The sequence below is a fragment of the Cervus canadensis genome, chromosome 2, assembly GCF_019320065.1.
Source record: "Cervus canadensis isolate Bull #8, Minnesota chromosome 2, ASM1932006v1, whole genome shotgun sequence".
Classification (NCBI taxonomy): Eukaryota; Metazoa; Chordata; class Mammalia; order Artiodactyla; family Cervidae; genus Cervus; species Cervus canadensis.
This window is the reverse complement of record NC_057387.1, coordinates 71,127,037-71,147,674: the sequence shown is the minus strand read 5'-3', so window position 1 is coordinate 71,147,674 and position 20,638 is coordinate 71,127,037. Positions and strand designations below refer to the sequence as shown.

Below are 20,638 nucleotides of genomic sequence, written 5' to 3'. Positions count from 1 at the left end.
TTAGGGGATTGAAGTTTCAGCTCCCAGAAGGTCTCCACTGATACCCAAGTGGGAGGAGCCTCATTGTACTTAAGTGATGGAGAAAAGCCTGGCTGTCTACTAAGACTTCTCTAACCACCCTAATGTGAAGGTAGAGGAGTGCCTCATTACCGCAGGGTTGGGTTGTGAGTCCATGCTCCTTGTGAGGTCTCCACTGACACCATTGGGTGCAAGTGGCTTACTACTGGCCAATGGGGATGCATTCACTGACACCTCACTTAGGCTTCTCTGACACCACCCCAGCAGAAGTGTTGTGCCTTATTAAATCCTTATAAGGGTAGACGTCTCCTCTCCACACTTGGTCTTTGCTGGCATTGTCATGGTGGGACCACAGTCCTTTCCATGGTATTTGGCTATAGTAGAGCAATTGTTATCTAAAAGCTTTCTGTCTTGCTAGGATGCCCTTTTTTCCTTGTCCTTTGGCTAGAGAGAATAGGCTTTTGTTGGGGCTTTCCTCATCTATACTGGTTGGCATTCTGGGGATGTCCACTTTTTCAACTTCTAGTCTGGGATATATGACACAAAAATAAAACCTGAGAAATTTACCACCATGTTGTTACTTGGTCCTTAGTCTCTTCAGTCTACATTCCAGAGTTTTCCTATATGTGTTTATTTATAATTGTCAGTGTTTTTCATTGTTCTTAATGGAGAGAATAGGGGAAAGTATGTCTACTCCATCTACTTGAAGCAGAAATACTACTGTCCTGATTTCTAACACTTAACCCTACATGTTAAAAAAAAAAAAAAAGGTACTGCAGAGTATATGGTGTAGATAGTGACTGATAGAACTGCTTTGTTGTTGTTTTACAAAATTATTGAAACCGACTCATTTAAATGAGTACTGCTGTTTCCTTGAAATCGGTTACTTTATTCCTTGTAGATGTTTCTGTGTTGTTGACATTGCACCCAAATATTTTTATAACTCTTTTGAACTTAATTTTAGAAAATGAATTGTATCCATTTGAGTATTCTCAATGGCATAAATTGTCATCCTTTGAGGCTATGTTTAATTTTTGGAAGCGATTACAAGTGGTCCAAGAGCCAAGATGAGTAGTAAAACAGATAGCCAAATTGAGTGATACACTTGTCAGTCTTTTCTAAGAAAATAGTGTGAACCACAACTTGCAGTGAAAAAAATCATCTATTTTATATCATACAAACCCCCCAAACCCTTCAAATTTCCACAGAATAATGAGCTGTGGGATAAATTGCATATGAACACTGCCATTTGGTATCAAGTCACTTTTTTTTTTCCTGTGGCTTTGACATAAATATTTCCTTGGGATGTTTGGAGTTTTTCTCTGTAAACCTTGACACTATGTTTTTGGGTCAACTTGAAAACATCATATTCCATACTGTTCTCCTGAAATACATGTTATTCTGTTCAACCTCCCCTTGAAAGTTCAAAACAAATGTCAAATCTTCTCTATTTCTTTTTATCATTCAAAATGTGCAACTCAACCTTTATAGAAAACTTCATGTCCAAATTCTCCTTCAGTATGAGTCAATGTTCTCATAGCTAACCCTCTACTTGAACAAATTCAGTCTCTTGACATTTTCTACATTTTCGTCAGTCCTTTATACTTCTTCATGAGCATCCTTATTACTTTTCTCAAGCCTCTGTGCCAGTCAAAAAAACTTCCTCTTTATAGTCCCTCCACACCATAATTGTTCCATTAGATGTCTTGCGTCATTTATGTTTGGTTAACTTCACATAAAATTTAGTGTTAATTCTTTGCTTTCTATAGCTGTCTTCACCCATTCCCATTTATTGCACCCTGTAGCCCCAATAGAGGGTGAAAGAACTGCTGCTGATGTGAACAAAATCATTTTACAGAATGTTCCTTCCATGCCCACTTTATGTTTTGCCAAGCCATCTGAGAACATGAGCATTATTATTTTACAATCATGAAAAGATTGCTAAATACACAGAGCATCCTCCTATTTGCTTAAGTATAAAGTTCTAAGTCATATACATAGGATCTAAAATTAGATAATAGACCTAATTCAAAAAGTAGTAATGGCTCTTTAGCAAATTAAAGGACTGCTAAAGAAATTTGATATACCCTTCCTCAACAACCTGATACTTTTGTTCCTTTTTGTGGTTCCTTTTCATTTCATAGTTTAACTATTGGAGGAAAAGGTTGTTCCACTATAATAATGCATTTAAGAACATGAACTCTGATTGTCAGAGAGCCTTGGTTCAAATCCTGGTCCAGCCAGTTTCCCGGTTGTGCAAATTACTTGGGACAGTTACTTAACCTCTCCAAGCCATAGTTTCCTCCTCAGTAAAATTAAATAATAACAGTTAATAATAATTAATCCCTTAATACTTATTGTAAGGGTTAAAGGAGATAATATGTACAAAGTAAGTTTTAGCACATTGTCTGGCACCTAGTGTTTGGATGATAGCCATTGTTTATTAAATATAAGTTACAGTGCCAGCTATGAAAGATGTTAAGTATGATATGGTGCTTGCCCTTAAAGGTTTCACATCAAAGCATAATTAAAGCTCAAACTTTCCAATCAGAAGGAAAAAAATAAAAATAATTTTGAAGGCTATAATATAATATGTTTTAAAACTATAGCATAGTTTTTTACCCTTGAATAGACCATTATCAGAATATTCTAATCAATGAAATTTTGGCTAAGCAATCATTGATTATCTCTTGTGAATTATGCTGTTGGGAATTGAGTTATGTTCTGGACCCCTCTAAATTTTGGAGGGTATAAAAATTCTTTGCTTGTCTGTCACTTTCAATTAAACAGCCAGTCTTCCTCTTTTACACTGGCTCAAGCACTAACTGAATACCCATGAATACTACATCAATGGAGACAAGAAGCGAATATAAAGTCAATTGTCAGTCAAAAGTCCAGCCAGTCAGTCTTAGTCAGCCTATACCCCCAGCTCCTCTAAGTCCAGGAAACCAGTTTCCCCAAGTAACTCAGCAGGCCAGTGAGTCCATTCAGAGCACAGTAGCTCAAAATGTGATACTGGGCTTAGCATGGCTTTCCTCTCCTACCTAACAAGAGAACATGAAATTCCATGGAGGTGCGAGAGAATGGAATTTGCAAAAAGGAAATACTTGGCCAAAAGTGTGTTCGGTCTTCTAGAATGGCTGAGAAAGTTGTGACATCTTTCATTTAGATTTCTGAGAAGGAAATAGATATATTAGAGAAATACGCATTTGCCTATTATGAGTTTATCTTGATTGTGCTTATGATGTCATAGTTTTTGTGATCCCTGGTTACATTAGACAGTATTGGTATGATATTTGTTTTGATATCGTGCTGTGTTTGATATTGTGCCTGAAACTTCTTTTTGCATCTTTTCTTCCAATTTCTCGTGGCTGAAATATCTTTACTGTTTTTGAATGTAAAAAAAAAAAAAATTGTACATGGTAAAACAATCAGTTGGATATCTAAAATATAATCAAATGATTTTTTACTTTGCCTTACATATTGCCAAATAGTAATTTTTAATATTTTCTTAGCTGAAATACCTGTTGTTTGAAATCAAATAACATGCCTTCCCTCTCCAAATGATTTTCCGGTGATCACTGTCATCTCCTTATATCCCTTATGTTGCTCTTCTTTAAGAACTTTAAAGTAATGAAGTCATCTTTTCCTTGAATACTTGTTAAATAAACTTTCCTTGGTCCTCCAATCTGACTTTTTCATAGTAATCAAAAATCTTGATTAGTCAGGAAAATTCACAAACTTTCATAACTAATGAATTCTTAGGTGAAATTTACTTTTAAATTCCAAATTGCCTACCCTTAAAACATCAGTAAGAAAGACAATGAATTCAGAAAGTAATCCCTCAGATCCTTCCATAATGATGGTGTACTACCAAGCACAGCATTAAAATATAGTTTCAAAAGTATTAAGGATGAGCATTCATTTCCCAAGTTAGACCTCCACGTTAAACCATACTTAATTTTAGAAGTCATGTTCTAGGGGACTTCCCTGATGGTCCAGTGGTTAGGACTCTGCCCTTCCATTGCAGGGGAGCATGGGTTCAATCCCTGGTTTGGGAACTAAGGTCCCCACAGGATGCCTGGTACAGCCAAATCAATCAATCAATAAATAAAAGGCATGTTATTTATTTTATTTAATAAAAGTCATGTTCTATCAACTCACAAACAGAACTGCCTCCTTGGAAGAAAAGATGTCAGGTAGAATGACTCAAGAAACCCATGCTAGAATGAAGGTGAGAAAATGGAGTGAAAAAAGAACTAGATTAGATATTGTTTCATGTAAAGATTGGAGACCAAACTTTCCCATGCCCTTTCTCCTCTAGCAACTACCCTTATTAAAGTTGCTCAGTCGTGTCCAACTCTTTGCGATCTCAAGGCCTATACAGTCCATGGAATTCTCCAGGCCAGAATAATGGAGTGGGTAGCCATTCCTATCTCCAGGGGATCTTCCCAACCCAGGGATCGAACCAGGACTCCCACATTTTTCAGGCAGATTCTTTACCAGCTAAGCCACCAGGGAAACCCAAGAGTAATGGAGTGGGTAACCTATCCCTTCTCCAGTGGATCTTTCTGACCCAGGAATCAAACCGGGGTCTCCTGAATTGCAGGTGGATTCTTTACCAGCTGAGCTACCGGGGAAGCAACCACACATGGATTGATAAATGATCGCTGTTGCTTTAAATGGGGTACTGATGAATCTCTGAAAGCTCATGTCAAGATCTGCATGCAGAGCTCATATTAAAGACCTTTGCATAACTGGGCTTCCCTTGTGGTTCAGCTGGTAAAGAATCCACCTGCAATGCGGGAGACCTTGGTTCAGTCCCTGGGTTGGGAAGATCCCCTGGAGAAGGGAACAGCTACCCACTCTGGTATTCTGGCCTGGAGAATTCCATGGACTGGTCCACGGGGTCACAAAAAATCAACAGGACTGAGCGACTTTCACTTCACTTGCATAACTAGTGCCTCTACAGGCTAGACACAAGAATTTCACATGATTAATTTTAATGGAATTTAAAGATTCCCAGAAAAGTATTCTTGGTTTAATAATAGAGAAAACGAATAAATATCAATTATACTCATGAAAACAAGCTTCCTATACATATGTGTGGCATAAAGAAAAATATGGAATTCAATTCTTTTGCTTCAGAATTAGGAATTAGTTTCTATCATTTCCCCCAGTGTTTCACGTTACATTTCTTTCTCTGCCATTATTCAAAATGAAATGCCAGATGGTTCACCTCTTTATTTTTTAGGTTGTGACTTTTTCTTCTTGAAATTTTTCAGACTGAACTTTGTTCCCTTAAAATGGGGGTTAATATCACCTTTGATAAGCCATCAGATGACTATGAATGTATTTAATGTGACCTTGCTCTGATATTAACATTTTCACAGACCACAGTAGGCAGACCCTTACTGTTTTTTCATTATCCTTTCCAGCCATGGCTGAAAGCCCAAATGATGCCACTTTACTTACTCTGTGCTTCCCCACCCCCCTGCTTTAATCACATCCTTTCAACACCACAAATCTTCTGACAGATTATCTTCTCCACAGGCAGGCAGCCACATCCAGACCTTGATGGGCTCCCAAAGCCTTCAGCATCGTAGTCGGGAGCAGCAGCCATATGAGGGAAACATAAACAAAGTGACCATCCAGCAATTTCAGTCACCATTGCCCATTCAGATCCCCTCTTCACAGGCCACTCGGGGACCTCAGCCTGGACGGTGCTTAATTCAAACTAAAGGGCAAAGGAGTATGGATGGATATCCAGAGCAGGTGAGAGGAGTTCTTATAATTGATGAATTTTTAGGAAATGTGTGGATAAGTCCCAGCAGTCTGTGGTTTGCCTTCCCTCATTAATGTAGCCTGAGACACGTTAATGCATCACCATATTGAACGAATTGAAGCCCTCTTTGTAGTGATTTTACTGTCATTTTCAGTGGTTAAGATCTACAACATATAGAAATTGACGGTTGGTTAAAATGCCTATTTCACATAGAGAAAAACTGATGAATTGGAATAGTTTTTCTGGTTTATCCTGCATCTTCTTGTACCTACTCTCAACTCTGATTTAACTTTTCAGCACAGCTTTTGAATGTTACAAAGTGCTTCAATGAATTAGGTGTATTCACCAAGGCCTTTGGCGAAATTAACAGTGTATAAAGGAAACTGTATATTCCCTTCTATTTGTGGGAACTTTTTTTTTTTAAGTTTTATCTTCTAATTGTTGAATAACACAGAGATAAATCTTTGCTATGATCAAAATGATAAAGCAGTTAGGAGGGAAACATTCCTGAAATGCTCCAAAAGCTATTGATAAATACCATGTAGTTAAAAAAAAAAAATTGCTGCTCTTCTTATCTACCTAAAATTAGGATTTGGTTTTCCATTGTAAAATCTTATTTTTTTCCTTAAGGCTAGAACATTGAATAGGCTCTCATCTTTTGAGTCATATTAAGCTTAGAAAGTAAGACATCAAGATCTTAATACCCTCAGAAAATTAATTTCCCTTATTTCATTCTGTAGATAATAAGGCAAAGCTCCTACTGACTTCACTAACCCCTTAATATGGTTTGTAAAGGTTTCACTTTATTATTGCTTACTCAAAGCTTCACAAATCACCCTTCTCGTTTTCTAAACATATCAAATAAGATTATCTTCGTTCTCCAGCTTTTTCCTTTATGCTATTAAGAATCATTTATTATTTGGATCCCAGCTGCTCTAGAAATCTCCTGTGTTTTCTAATACCCTTCTTGAACCTGAGATTATATATTAGTCATTCTCAGAATCATAGGTTTTTTATGATAATTTTCTTCCTATCTTGCCTTGATCTAGGCCAAGTGTTAGATTTAAGGTAAAATAAAGCAGACAGATGTCTTTAATAAGGTAATGAGTTGAGGTTTTTAATTCTCCAGAGATTTTTAAAAGTTAATAAAGTTTTAAATTACACTTTACCACAGGCATCTTAGGTTAAAAATTGTTCATATCCTCTTCATTACAAATATTGTAACTTCAGTCTAATTCTCTGATTTAATTATTTCTGTTGTTAGCAGTCATAATTAATAAAATAAGTTATTACAAAAGTTCTTTCTCCCAGAATCAGCACATTGAAATCCACTGATATCATTGCCCTCTGTATCACCTACTTTTAGTGATAGGGTTAGTATTGTTATTTGTTGTTTAGTTGCTAAGTCCTGTCTGACTCTTGCAACCCCATGGACCACCAGGTTCCTCTGTCTGTGGGATTTTTCAGGCAAGAATACTGGAGTGGATTGCCATATCCTTCTCCAAGGGTTAGTATTAGCATGCAGTTATTTTGAACACTCTAAATTTAAAGGCCTTTTAGCCTTATTACTCCAAAAATACATAAATCGTATAGCTTGACTTAATGAGAGGATTACTAAGTTTTAATTCAAATACTTATTAAATTTAAAACATCATAGAGAATGCACTTATAGTCATTGCAAGTCTTTTGCAGCTCTAAAAACATGAGGTGTCTTTCAAACTGAGAGGTGAAAACTTAAACAGTCAATGTTTACATTAAGGGAAGTACTTAAGTGTAATTACTTTTTAAATTCCCAGTTTTTTTTTTCTGCCTTGGTTTCAGGCTGAAATGATTTGGAATGCTGAGATAAAAACTTTGGAGTGAACATGAGGAAGTCTAAGGAGACTTTAAACAAATAGTACTAGTCCCCAAACGATGCTCTCCCTTCCCCTGAATTGCAAATCCAGAGACAGTTTCTCAGAACATTTTTTATGATGCAGACTAATAATTATCCACTACCAGTGGCAGGCTGACACATAGTCATCCTGGCTCATTACAATGTGCATCTCTTCCCAACTCCACCTTCGATGACATCACACTGATAAATTGAAATTGTGAGGATAATTACACTAGGGAAATCAGCAAACACTACAGACCAGGGCCCTCACCTTCCCCCAGCCAGCTCTTAAACATTTTCCAGCACATCACCAACTACTACACTGTTTTCTTTCATATCTGTCTTTTTCTAACCTCTCCACTTCTTTGTTTAGCTCTACAACAGGGGTCCCCAATCTTTTTGGCACTAGGGATTGGTTTCACGGAAGACAATTTTTCCACAGACCTGGGTGGGGGTTGGTTTTGGGATGATTTGAGCACAGTAGCGTTCACACTCCTGTGAGAATCTAATGCCAAAGCTGATCTGACAGGAGACGGAGCTCAGGTGGAAATGTGAGCAATGGGGAGTGGTTGAAAATATAGATGCAGCTTCACTCGTTCACCTGCCACTCACCTCCCTCTGGGCAACCCAGTTCCCAACAGGCCACGGACCAGTAGCAGTCCATGGCCCAGGGGCTGGGGACCCCTGCTCTATAGCATTCAATGAATGATAGAATACTAGGAATAGGTCTCAGAATTTGGAGTTTGAGTTTAATGCTACCTTTTATTAAAGTGTGTGACTCTGGCCAAGTCTTTAAATTTTTCATGAGGTTCTGTTTTTCTCCTTATAAAATGAGAACATTACCACCCACCAACAACATTCAAAAGGTTTTTGGGACAGTCAAATGATACAGTTTTACACATACACATGCAAAATAAGTTTGGCACTAAAGAAATTGGAAACAAAAGAAATAGAAATACAAGATTTTAAGAATTAAAATACTGGATGTTGTTTAATGATTATCAGTACCAACGTCCCTATACAGATAGAAAACACAAAAAGAGGCTGAGGAGGTTATATAATTCACTCTCATAATAAAAATACTTTATGTATTTTTTACATTCCTAAGTCTTTTTTCTTTTGAAAACTCAGACCTCTCTAATATATGTGTGTATGTGTTAAAAGCAAGATGTTTTCCGTATTTAGCAAGAAAAAATGGAGGAGGATATTTAAAACATTTAAGATCTATATAGTTTCACATGAAAATTATAGAGCAATGATTGAAGTGCAAAGACCCAGGAAGTAACTGACAATTTCTAACATGGGTTTTAGACATATAAATCGAAATACTGTATCTTCGTAAGACATGTCTAGTGGTGCATTAAAAAGACCATTAAGAGTAAAACAGTTTTCTTAGATGATTACAGCAACAGTGTAAAATTTGATCAAGTACTGTATAGAAAAAACCTAAGTCATTCATAATTTTTAAGTGCAAGGAGACATCATAAACATAGTACCAATAGAAATGCTAGGTATAGCATAATAAAGCACAGTAATTTCTATTAAAGTTTGGAGATTTTTACTGTTACAAAATAATCACTTGGGACATGCCTGGTGGAGCAGTGGATAATGCTTAATTATAATTCTTCATTAAGATTATAATTCTTAATAATCATCCACCTGCTGATGCAGGGGACGTGGGTTCAATCCCTGGTCTGGGAAGATGCCTCATGCTGCAGAGCAACTAAGCCTGTGAGCCCCAACTCCTGAAGCCCACATATCTAGAGCCGGTGCTGCACAAGAGAAGCCACTGCGATGAAGAGTGACCCTGCTAGCCACAACTAGAGAAAGCCCACACAAAACAACATAGACCCAGCACAGCCATAAATAAATGAATAAACAAAAACTTTTTTAAAAAAGTAATTACCTATTGGAATGCTATAGGTATAAACGACAGGACCAATTACAATGAATCTGTATTTTTTTTTAATTCAGGGAAGAGATGTCTGAATGAAAATAGGAAAAGAAGGGACAACAGCTGCCATACATAAGGGCCTGCTATGCTATTTATGTTACATATAGTCTATCTGTGCTGTACACACCAGGTGCCTGGCACACAGGCCTGGCTTCAGGATGTGAGATCTGTACAGCTGCACAAAGCCCTGCACGTGGATGGGCCCTGCCCTTGGTTTAATGCTCTGCTGTCACCAACTTGTAATTCTTAATAATCATTAAGCAAGGAGCCTCACGTTTTCATTTTGCATCAGGCCACACTAATTATATAGCTTGTCCTGCTTACACAGACTCTTGCACTTAGTCCTCACAATAATCTTACTTCCTTTTTATAAATGAAGAAACCAAGGCACTAAGAAAATAATTTGTGAGAGGTATAATTGGTCAAGCTGAAATTTTTACCCAGGGCTATTTAACCCAAAACCCAAGTTCTGTGTGCCAGTTTTACTGTTAAATTAACCATATGAATCAGACACTTGCTGCAGCCTCAGTGTCCCCTTCTGTCAAATAATGTTAATTGAACCTGTTTCAACTACAGTTCAGAGTTATAGAACTGCTTTATATAGATGGAATAGATACTAACTAGAATTCACATGAACATGTGCAATGCTTTGAAAAGCAAAAATATTCAACAAATGGAAAGTTTTATTATCAACAAAAATTTACCTCTGTATCCCTTAGTGTGGCCTAAAGAACTAATGATTAATATGTTAATCATAAATAGAATTAATAATTCTACTATGATTAGATAATAATAACTCTAATATGTTAATCATTAATAGAATTAATAATTCTAATATGATTAAAATGAGTTCTGTATACCCCTGAAAATACATAATAAATTCTACCACCAATGACATTGAATGGATTTAAATGAATGTCATTTTGTAGCTAGCCAGCACACTTAACTTTTTTTTAACCATAAAGAAGCACTTAGTAAACTTTGATATTCCTCCTGAACTATCTCAACTTTCAAACTACCCATCACAAGAAGACAAGGCAAAATATCTAAGAATTCTAATTTAATACACTTATTTTTACATATTCATTTTTCATAGAAATTAAGTAGAAAGTCTGTTTTTATCTCTATAATTAACATAAAATATATGAAAGTGACTTTTAAAGCATAAAGTACTATCCAGATTCAAGGTATTAGTTTCTATAAACTAGAAATCTGATGTATAATAATGGATATCTTTTTTAACAAATTACCTTCAACAAACTCATGTGCATGTCACTTGAAATTCATTATCAGGGAACTCTACTTAGAAAAGGGATTATACAAGTGACCCAATTTTGCTCTTTTTTATGAATGAGTAATAAATATTCCATTGTATATATGTATCACATCTTTATCCATTCCTCTGTTGATGGATATTTAGGTTGGAATCTATAAAAATGACATAGATGACCTTATTTGCAAAGAAGAAATAGAGACACAGAGATAGAGAATAAATAAATAGATACCAAGAGGGAAAAGAAGGATGGAAGGAATTGGGAGATTGGGATTGATACATATATACTAGTGATACTGTGTATAAAATAAAGAGCTAATGAGAGCAACTGTATAGCACAGGGAACTCTATTTAATGCATTGTGAGATCTGAATGGGAAGGAAATCCCAAAGAAAAGGCATATATGTATATGCATGGCTGATCCATTTTGCTGTACAGTAGACCCTACACAACATAGTAAAGCAATTATTTCAATTAAAAATAATTTCAAAAAAGAAAAAATAAGGGATTATAATACATAAACTATTATTGACAATATTAAACTATTATTGATAAATAATAAACTATTATTGACAAAAAATAAACTATTATTGACAAATACAATAGAGAATCATAGAATTGTATTAAGCAGTTAGTTGAAGAAAACCAGAGTGAAGACTTGACTCCTTCCCATTCCACATGAAAACTCTTAGCCATCATATCCATTTTCTCAGCTCCTCCCTTTGTTTCCCAGTCCAAGTGACTATTTACCTTATCCTCCTCTTCTCAGTAAAATAATACTTTATATCAGTTTTTCTCAACCTCAGCTAATACTTTAGAATCTTCTCAACTTTTTTATTGCAGTATATTTGATTAACAATATTATTTTAGTCTCAGGTATCCAGTACTCTTGCTGGAAAATCCCATGGACGGAGGAGCCTGGTGGGCTCCAGTCCATGGGGTCGCGAAGAGTTAGACATGACTGAGTGATTTCACTTTCACTTTTCACTTTCATGCATTGGAGAAGGAAATGGCAACCCACTCCAGTGTTCTTGCCTGGAGAATCCCAGGGACGGGGGAGCCTGGTGGGCTGCCATCTATGGAGTCGCACAGGGTCAGACACGACTGAAGCGACTTAGCAGCAGCAGCAGCATACACCGTAGTGATCCAGTATTTTTGCAGATTATATTTCATTATAAGTTATTGTAAGATATTGGCTATAGTTCCCCATACTATATAACATATCCTTGTTGTTTATTTTATACATAATGGTTTGTTTATGATAATCCCATACCCCTAATTTATCTTTACCCCCTCCCCTCTTCCCTTTGGTAACCAGAAGTTTGTTCTCTATGTCTATGAGTCTGTTTCTGTGTTGCATATATATTCATTTGTATTATTTTTCAGATCCCGCATGTCAGTGATATCCTACAGTATTTGTCTATCTCACTTATTTCATTTAGCATAATACCCTCTAAGCCCATTCATGTGTTGCAAATAGCAAAATTCTATCCTTTTATATGGCCTTTTATATTATATATATATATACTACGTCTTCTTTATCCACTTGTCTGTTGATGGGCACTTGGGTCATTTCCAAGTCTTGGATATGGTAAATAATGCTTCTTTGAAGATAGTGGTGCATGCGTCTTTCTGAATTAGTGTTTTCATTTTTCTTGGATATAGACCCCAGAGTGGAATTGCTGGATCATATGATAGTTCTAGGCTTCCCTAGTGGCTCAGATGGTAAAAGAATCTGCCTGCAATGCTGGAAACCTGGGTTTGATGCCTGGGTTGGGAAGCTCCCCTGGAGAAGGGAATAGCAACCCACTCCAGTATTCTTGCCTGGAGAATCCCATGGACAGAGGGACGTGGTGGGCTACAGTCCATGGAGTCACAAAGAATCGGACAGGACTGAATGACTAACACACATGATAGTTCTATTTTAGTTTTTTGAGGAACCTCCATACTTCTGGAGGGAGGCTGTTCAGGAGCTTTGAAAAACCCTAATGTCCTGGCCTCATTCCCAAAGAAACTGATTTCATTAGTCTAAATGTGAGCTGAGTGATGGGAATTTTTGAAACTCCCCAGGTGATTCTATTGTGTAGCTAAGGCTGAGAAGTAATACTTGAGATATTCTATGGCTCAACAATTTACCAGGTGAATTGTTATTATTATTAACACTATTTAGAAGCATACACAATTCATACATAACTTGTTGAATATTTTTAAAAGAAACTGAAATAAACTTTTTCTCTTTTGCAAATGTATAAGTGAAGTAAGTAAGTAAGTGTTAGTCACACAGTCATGTCCGACTCTTTGCAATCCCATGGACTATAGCCTGTCAGGCTCCTCTGTCCATGGAATTCTCCAGGCAAAAATACCGGAGTGGGTTGCATTTCCTTCCAAGGCAAAGCATATTTGTATATGTAGAACACATAGACTCCAAAGCATAAATAGGAAGGAAAAACAGCTTGATGCTTCAAATGTTTCAAAATCCTTTCATATATTAACTGATTTCATCTAACCAATAATGTGATGGATAGAGCAGTTCCTGTTTTATTGACTAGAAGCCTAAGATTTGAAGAAGCAGAACTAGATTTAAAATCCAGTTTCATGAGTCTACCACGTTATAAGCTACAGCCTGCTACACTATGGCCAAACACAGGGGTCAAGAGTAAGTTCACACTGGAATAATAAAAATATAAAAAATACACTCTAGAGTTCCTGTCTGCCCTAGACAAGAAAAAAGACATACCTGCTAATGAACCTTACACATCAGGATGGCCAGACCTGCAGAGCTGTCTCCTACCAGGAGTATACATTCAAACTAAAGTTTGTGCCTGAAAGAAGACTTGTAACATTACATTAGAATAAGCCCTATGAGTTATACAAAGCAGTTCCCATCCATCGTATTCAAGGACAAAAAAACAAAGCTCAGAAACCCTCCCTGAAGGAGATGCTGTAGTGTACCCTGGAAGAAATCATTTTTAATACTTAATAATATGTGGAGCATATAATAATTCATGAAGCAATTGGCTAGCACATGATTTCAGACATTTCTTTAGACACTCTGATCAGCTGCCTGAAGGGCTCACAGGGTTTCCAGATGAGGCTTTCATCTATCAGGACCAAGTAAAGAAAAAACCATTATTCTGAATGCTTAATAGTTTAATGTAAAAAGAAAAACTTGGACATATTTGGGGGTTTTATTTATGAATTTTTAAATTAAAAAGCAATAATTTAATAAAGATTATAGAAAACAGATATTAAGATGGTTTTAATCTATATTATTTACTCAAATGATTTCAGGGACATCCCATACCTCATCCTGCTCCACTTAAAACACAGCTATTAATTCATATTTTCTCATAAAATTTTATTCTTCAGTAACCTTAGGACTGCAATTCTGAAATTACAAATCATAGTGCAACACAAATAATGTCTAACTCATCACAACAAATTCTACAAATTGACTTGTGGATTTTATGCAGTTATTATAGATAGTGGGATTCAGTAAACACTGTAGTAGGAATCAGAAGGCCTCTCTCAGTGTTCCACTAAATATATGTATGGTCTTGCTTTCCTTAAGTGTAAAATGAAGGAAATGAAGTGAATAACCTTTTAAATTCATTTACATACTAAAAAAATGTGTTTCTATTTTCTAGAAACATATAGAGTTGGCAATTTTTTTCCTGAAAATCTCGAAAATGCTACTAGAAGGATTTGATTCATCCATTTCTCTTTTTTAAAAAACGAATTTTATTTATTTATCTCTTTCTGGCTGTGCTGGGTCTTCGCTGCTGCGTGGCTTTTTCTCTAAGTTGCGACGAGCAGGGGCTCCTCTCCAGTTGCAGTGCGCAGGCTTCTCTCTGCAGTGGTTTCCCTTGTTGCAGAGCTCAGGCTTCAGTAGTTACTGCGCGTGGGCTTCCTAGTTGTGCTTCCCGGGCGCTAGAGCAGGAGCGCAACCGTTGTGGTGCCCGGGCTTGATTTCTCTGAGACATGCACTATCCTCCCGGCTCAGGGATCAATGTCTCCTGAACTGGCAGTTGGATTCTTTACTCCTGAGCCACCAGGAAAGCCCCTATTCATCAATCTTTCCATTAGGATGTTTCTTCAAAAGATTTAATGAGCAATTTAGTTGGACTTGCATCTCTAATTCACAACAGGAAAAAAAAATGAAAATAGAAGGGTCAAAAATAATAACTGTTCTTAAATATTTATACATTTTCTAACTATTAAAAAATTTTGAGCCTATTACATAGGCTTCTTAGAAATTCTGGAAATGCAGAGTTTTATGTAGATTTTATATAATTGTATAGAATTCTTTATCACACAAGCCCTGTCATATAATAACCTATAACACCAGGTACTAAAAGTAAAAGTAGCAGCACATTTAATTTCAAGCTTAATTTCAGTACCACAAAGCATTCTCTCTACTTCTGTCAAGTCCCATAGTCAGATCCCCATCATCATCTCTCAGCATGTGGCTTACCTCTTTCTTTAAATTTTCTTCACTTGGCTATCACTATTCTACTGGTTTTCCTCTTTCCACACTAGCCTTCCTTTTTTCCCCCATTAAGATGTTTCACTCAATAGTGGGTTCTCTGAGCCAGATTTCTTTGTTCTTTTTTGGGGGTGTAGTTACTTTACAATGTTTCTTTCGACCATGCTAAATTTAAGAATCCCTCGTAGCTCAGTCAGTAAAGAAATTGCCTGCAATGCAGGAGACCTGGGTTTGATTCCTGGGTCAGGAAGAGCCCCTGGAAAAGGAAATGGCAACCCACTTTAGTATTCTTGCTTCGAGAACCCCATGGACAAAGGAGCCCTGGCAGGCTACAGTCCATGGGGTCACAAGAGTCAGACATGACTTAACGACTAAACCACCAAAGACAGAAGAGCCTGGTGGCCTACAGTCCATGGGATTGAAAAAGAGTCAGACACGACTTAGCAACTAAACAACAAGTTTCAGAAATTCACTGGACATTGAGATTGAGATACAAGTGGGTAATTGAATATAAACATCTGAAGTACAGAGGGGAGGCCAGGGCTAGAGACATATAAATTTGGGAGTCATCCATCCTGCAGCTGAATGAAACCATATAGGTGTGTGTTGTTGTTCGGTCACTCAGTTGTGTCTGACTCTTTGCGACCCCATGGACTGCAGCACTCCAGGCTTCCTATTCTTCACTATCTCCCGGAGTTTGCTGAATCTTGTGCATTCAGTCTATGATGCCTTCCAAGTGTGTATGGATACAAAAGAGAAGGGGGTCAAAGTCTAAGCACTGAATCACTCTATCATTTAAAGGTCATGAACAGAAGAGGAGCCAATAAAGAAATCAAGAAAGAATGGCTAGTTTCTGGTGTACAGTGAAGGGACTAGCCACTCTTTTTTTTAATTTCTTTATTTGTAGGAAGATAGCTCAAGAGCTTCAGACCCTCTCAGTCTTAAAACTAGCAAGATAGAGCAAGATTCTCTTTCCTGAAAATCCCAATAGGCTTCTCATTTCTCCTATTTGATCAGGTTACCTGCCCATCCTATAATAAATGATATTTTTAGGGGATACAATACTTTGTTTTAGGTCTGGATAACATGATTCACTGAAAGCATAGAGGCTAAGAATAGAGAAGTGGGTGGTTTTCAAAGAGAATTGGAGATGATAGCTGCCAGACAAAGAATGAATGGCGCTTGAGCAGCAAAAACAGCAGGTATCCACTGAAAGCTTCATAAATATACACTGCTAGGGAAGGGAATGGTCCCTAGAACAAAGTACAGTAAGCAAGTTAACTACAACATCACCAGGTATCTTTCTGTAATGCAACTCTCTAATCCTGAATTACACCTCACACACATCCATGCATGTGCATGTGTATACACACATGTTGTTCGTATATATAAACACTTAAGGTGCAACAATTTCCTTTATTCTTGTTACTAGGTTTTAGAGCATTGCAAGACCAAATCAGATCACTGAATTCCAGAGATTATAGATTATGATTCACAGAGCCTCACTGCTACATAACAATCCATTTTGTCACAGGCCTCTCCAAGTTATGACCCAGTATTTTAATTGGAACAAGATCAATATAAACCAGAATTATCAAGTAGTCAAATGACAGAAGCAGACTCCACAAGAAGCAAATGCACCATTTATTGCCAAACTGTTGCCAGTAAGAAATTTCACTCGTTGATATCAGTAACTTGATAGCAAATAAAGAAAAACTGATTTTCACTAAATATGCTATTTATTAGCCTCTAGATATGACCTTTTGCTAGAACACTGCATTTCCTCTTGGCTAAACTTCTTTACTTTCAGACTGCTTCTTGAAGTATTCTCTGTTCTTACATTTCATAGCCCTTTGGGCCTTAGCAGACAGGTGGAACTCCTTATATGTGAGATGAGTACTGTCTCTGACATGCTTTAAGGGACACAACAGCCACAACGCAACCTATTAACCATACCATAGCATGCCCAAGAGAAGTCTAGCTTCAGATCAGAATGTATGGCTGTTTGTCACGTTTATAAAACCACAGTGTCATCTTTATTATTTCTGTTATTTAAAAAATATATTGAAGCAGTTCTTTATATACCTGGCACATATGAAATTTGCTTTCCTTAGATTTTTAGTTCCTTCCAGATTGACAATATTATAAAATAGATATAGTCACTACAGGAGAATAGCTGAAAAGTGTTCTCAGCAGTTTACTTTGTAAGTAAAATCTGTTGCGTATGTTTCCTTTCAGTTTTTATAGTGGTCTGGAGAAAGCTGGAAGTGTGCATACCTTCCACATATTACATTGTAAAATATAAAATTTTCACATTAGAAAAATACAACCTAAATTTTTAATAATTTAATTGGAAATGCACAGATATACTGGAAAATATAAAGGTAAAATATTTAAGTTATGTTTAGTTCCTTTCTTCTCATTTTCTAATTAATGACAAATAACAAAAAAGGACTACTAGGTGAAATGGTATGTTGAATAAAGCTAAAATATTCCTTCAAGCTACATCAAGCTGTTATATGTTCATGTTCATAGAGAGTGAGTCATTTAAATACAAAACTATTCAAAATTGTAGTTTCTACCACCATATGATAACTAGTTTTAACAAATCTAGGTCAACTAAAGGAAAAGTTTTAATTAAATGTATCTTTAAAATAAAACATAGAGTACTTATGGTAATTGCAGTTACTCATTATTTAGAAACTGTTCATTAATGACTTCACCATAAAAATCACATTACTGGATAGTTTTCTGTTCTTGTGCTGCAAGTGAACTGCATATAATAGTTAACCATTGTATTTACTATTAAAGAATATGACAGTGAATTAAAGATAGTCTCATTACATGGCCAGTTCCCATTTAATGAGATTTGATGGTAACAAATTGATCCAGTTCCCATCAACTCACAATATATGCTAATTAAGCCAGAAATAGGACTCAAGTTTGCCTTGAACTGTGTAAGAGGTAAGGATTAAATATACCTTAAAAATAAAGATATAGAGAACATTTTGGGCATTTGCATTTGCCCATAAGCAAATTAATAGGCTAAGAAGTGTTGCTGGAGAAAACATTAAGCTGATGTTTCCAATTGTCAGGTGAGTGTATGCTCCTCGGTTCTGTCTCGTCACAACAAAGATTTGGAGTGACGGACATTAAAGCCCTCGGCCTGTCATAGCTCTCGGGTCTTGGACAGACTGTGTTATAGCTCTTAGACAAATCAGTGGTACAGCTCTATTTTATTTAGATAATAACAGGAAAATCCATCCTTGAGGTATGAGGGCATGTTGACCCAAAGATGCGAAGAGAAGAGCGCCCCAGCGCATGGGAGAGATAGAGAGCGCTTTGGCTCCTCTTTTTATATGTTTTTTTTTTTTTTTTACCCCCTGGGCCTGCCCTATGTAAATTGGGTTAGCCAAGAGTGTTGTTTGTTCTGCCTGAGGTCTTCACTCCTGTCCTCAGACCTTTCTTTGACCTTCCTTTGCTCTATTTTCTCGGGCTTTTCCCTTCCTTGTCTTTTAGCCACCGCCATTTTGGACTCCTGTTTCCTATTCTAACTACCTAACAAAATCATCTTAAAGAACATTTCCAGTATGATGGAGGTTGTGGTTCAGTAGCTAAGTCATGTCCTACTCTTTCGCAACCCCATGGACTGTAGCCCGCCAGACTCCTCTGTCCCTGGCAAGAATACTGGAGTGGGTTGCCATTTCCTTCTCCAGGGGATCTTCCCCAGCCAGGAATCGAACCTGCATCACCTGCGTTGCAGGCGGTCTCTTGTGCTGAAGGCAGATTCTTCACCACTGAGCCACCAGGGAAGCCCTTCCTATATGTATTTATATAAATACAAAATACATTCTAATTTTTTTTTTTATTTTTTTTCTTAACTCTTTATTAACCTTTTGCCTGCTAATATCTGATAATACTTGGTTCATCCTAGTTTCGGTACTTATTCAGTACATTAAAGTTATAAAAGTTTTTTTCCTGTTATGTAATCAAATTATATTCTACCTCTGGGGTTCCCAACTCTTTCAGTCATCTGGGGTCACCCTGTCCCACTTCAGATGGAAAACTAGCATTTTCCCACAGTACCCCCACACACATCCCCAGCTCTGAATCATCAAGAATTCCTAGGTTTTTTATAGTTTCTCTGGGGCAGTGGTCCTCAATCTTTTTGACACCAGGAACCAGTTTTGTGGAAGACAGTTTTTCCATAGACAGGGTGGAGGGAGGGCAAGATGACTTAAGAGTGATTTAAGTGCATTACTTTTATTGTGCTCCTTATTTCCATTACTATTAATCAGTTACACCTCAGATCATCAAGCATTAGATCCTGGGGGTTGGGGACCCCTGCTCTAGCTCAGTGTTGACACTGATGTCCCTTCTGCTGAATTCTTGATCTGCAACTTTGCATCAAATTTTATAATGGCTGTTACCTTTACTACCTCCTTACCCCAAGCTGGATCTACTTCTAATGCCATCATTTCATTGGAAAGCATAGGGCTCTGATGTTTAACAGATCTCATTTATGATTTGGGGTTTGGGGAGGTAACAGAGAACAGGATACTAGAATATTAGCCTTCACAGTCCTAAATATTCACTGACTCTTCTCTATCTCAAACAATTCCTCCATATTTTTGACCTCTTTCTTTTTTCAGTCTTTTCCTCTTTCCTTTAAGACCTGTTAACTGTCTCTTCAGGAGCTGCTGCCAAAACCCAGAACCCTTTTCAGAGTCTTTCTTTTCTCTTTTCTTCCACCTTCACTCAAACTGTGGCTAAAACTTCACCCCTTTCTCAAATTAAAGCCTCTACTGTATCTAAACAATAGAATTATCTACCCAGGAGATGAATTGTTCTACTTTCCTAGAGAATAATATAAACTAATTTAAATTACATAACCATCTCTTCCCTCAGTCTACATTTGCAAAATTTCTTTCACTCAGTCACACAGCTCTTTCTAATTAGTCAGAATATATGTGCATTTAAAGTAGATAATTAAAATAATGCAATTGTTATTGTTAAAAGATTTTTTAAGTTTTACAAACTGCTAATCAAAATTTAGTCCTGCACATGATAATGAATGAATACTTACTCATGTCTGCTTGCTCAGGTAATTTTAAGTTAATTCCTATCCTAGTTGATGCCTATAGAAACACTGTTGCTGAAGCTGAAACTCCAATACTTTGGCCACCTGATGAGAACAGCCAACTCCCTGGAAAAGACCCTGATGCTGGGAAAGATTGAAGGCAAAA

At 36.9% G+C, this 20,638-nt stretch overlaps 1 protein-coding gene across 2 annotated transcripts in view; it reads left to right on the top strand.

Annotated features, from left to right (window-relative positions):
* Positions 1-20,638, top strand: part of LRRC7 (leucine rich repeat containing 7) — a 577,609-nt gene that overhangs the window by 516,974 nt on the left and 39,997 nt on the right. For both annotated transcript variants that reach the window (XM_043460998.1, XM_043460997.1), the window contains one exon: positions 5,572-5,793. In XM_043460998.1, the coding sequence (XP_043316933.1) occupies positions 5,572-5,793 (222 nt within the window). The remainder of the gene's footprint in view (positions 1-5,571; positions 5,794-20,638) is intronic.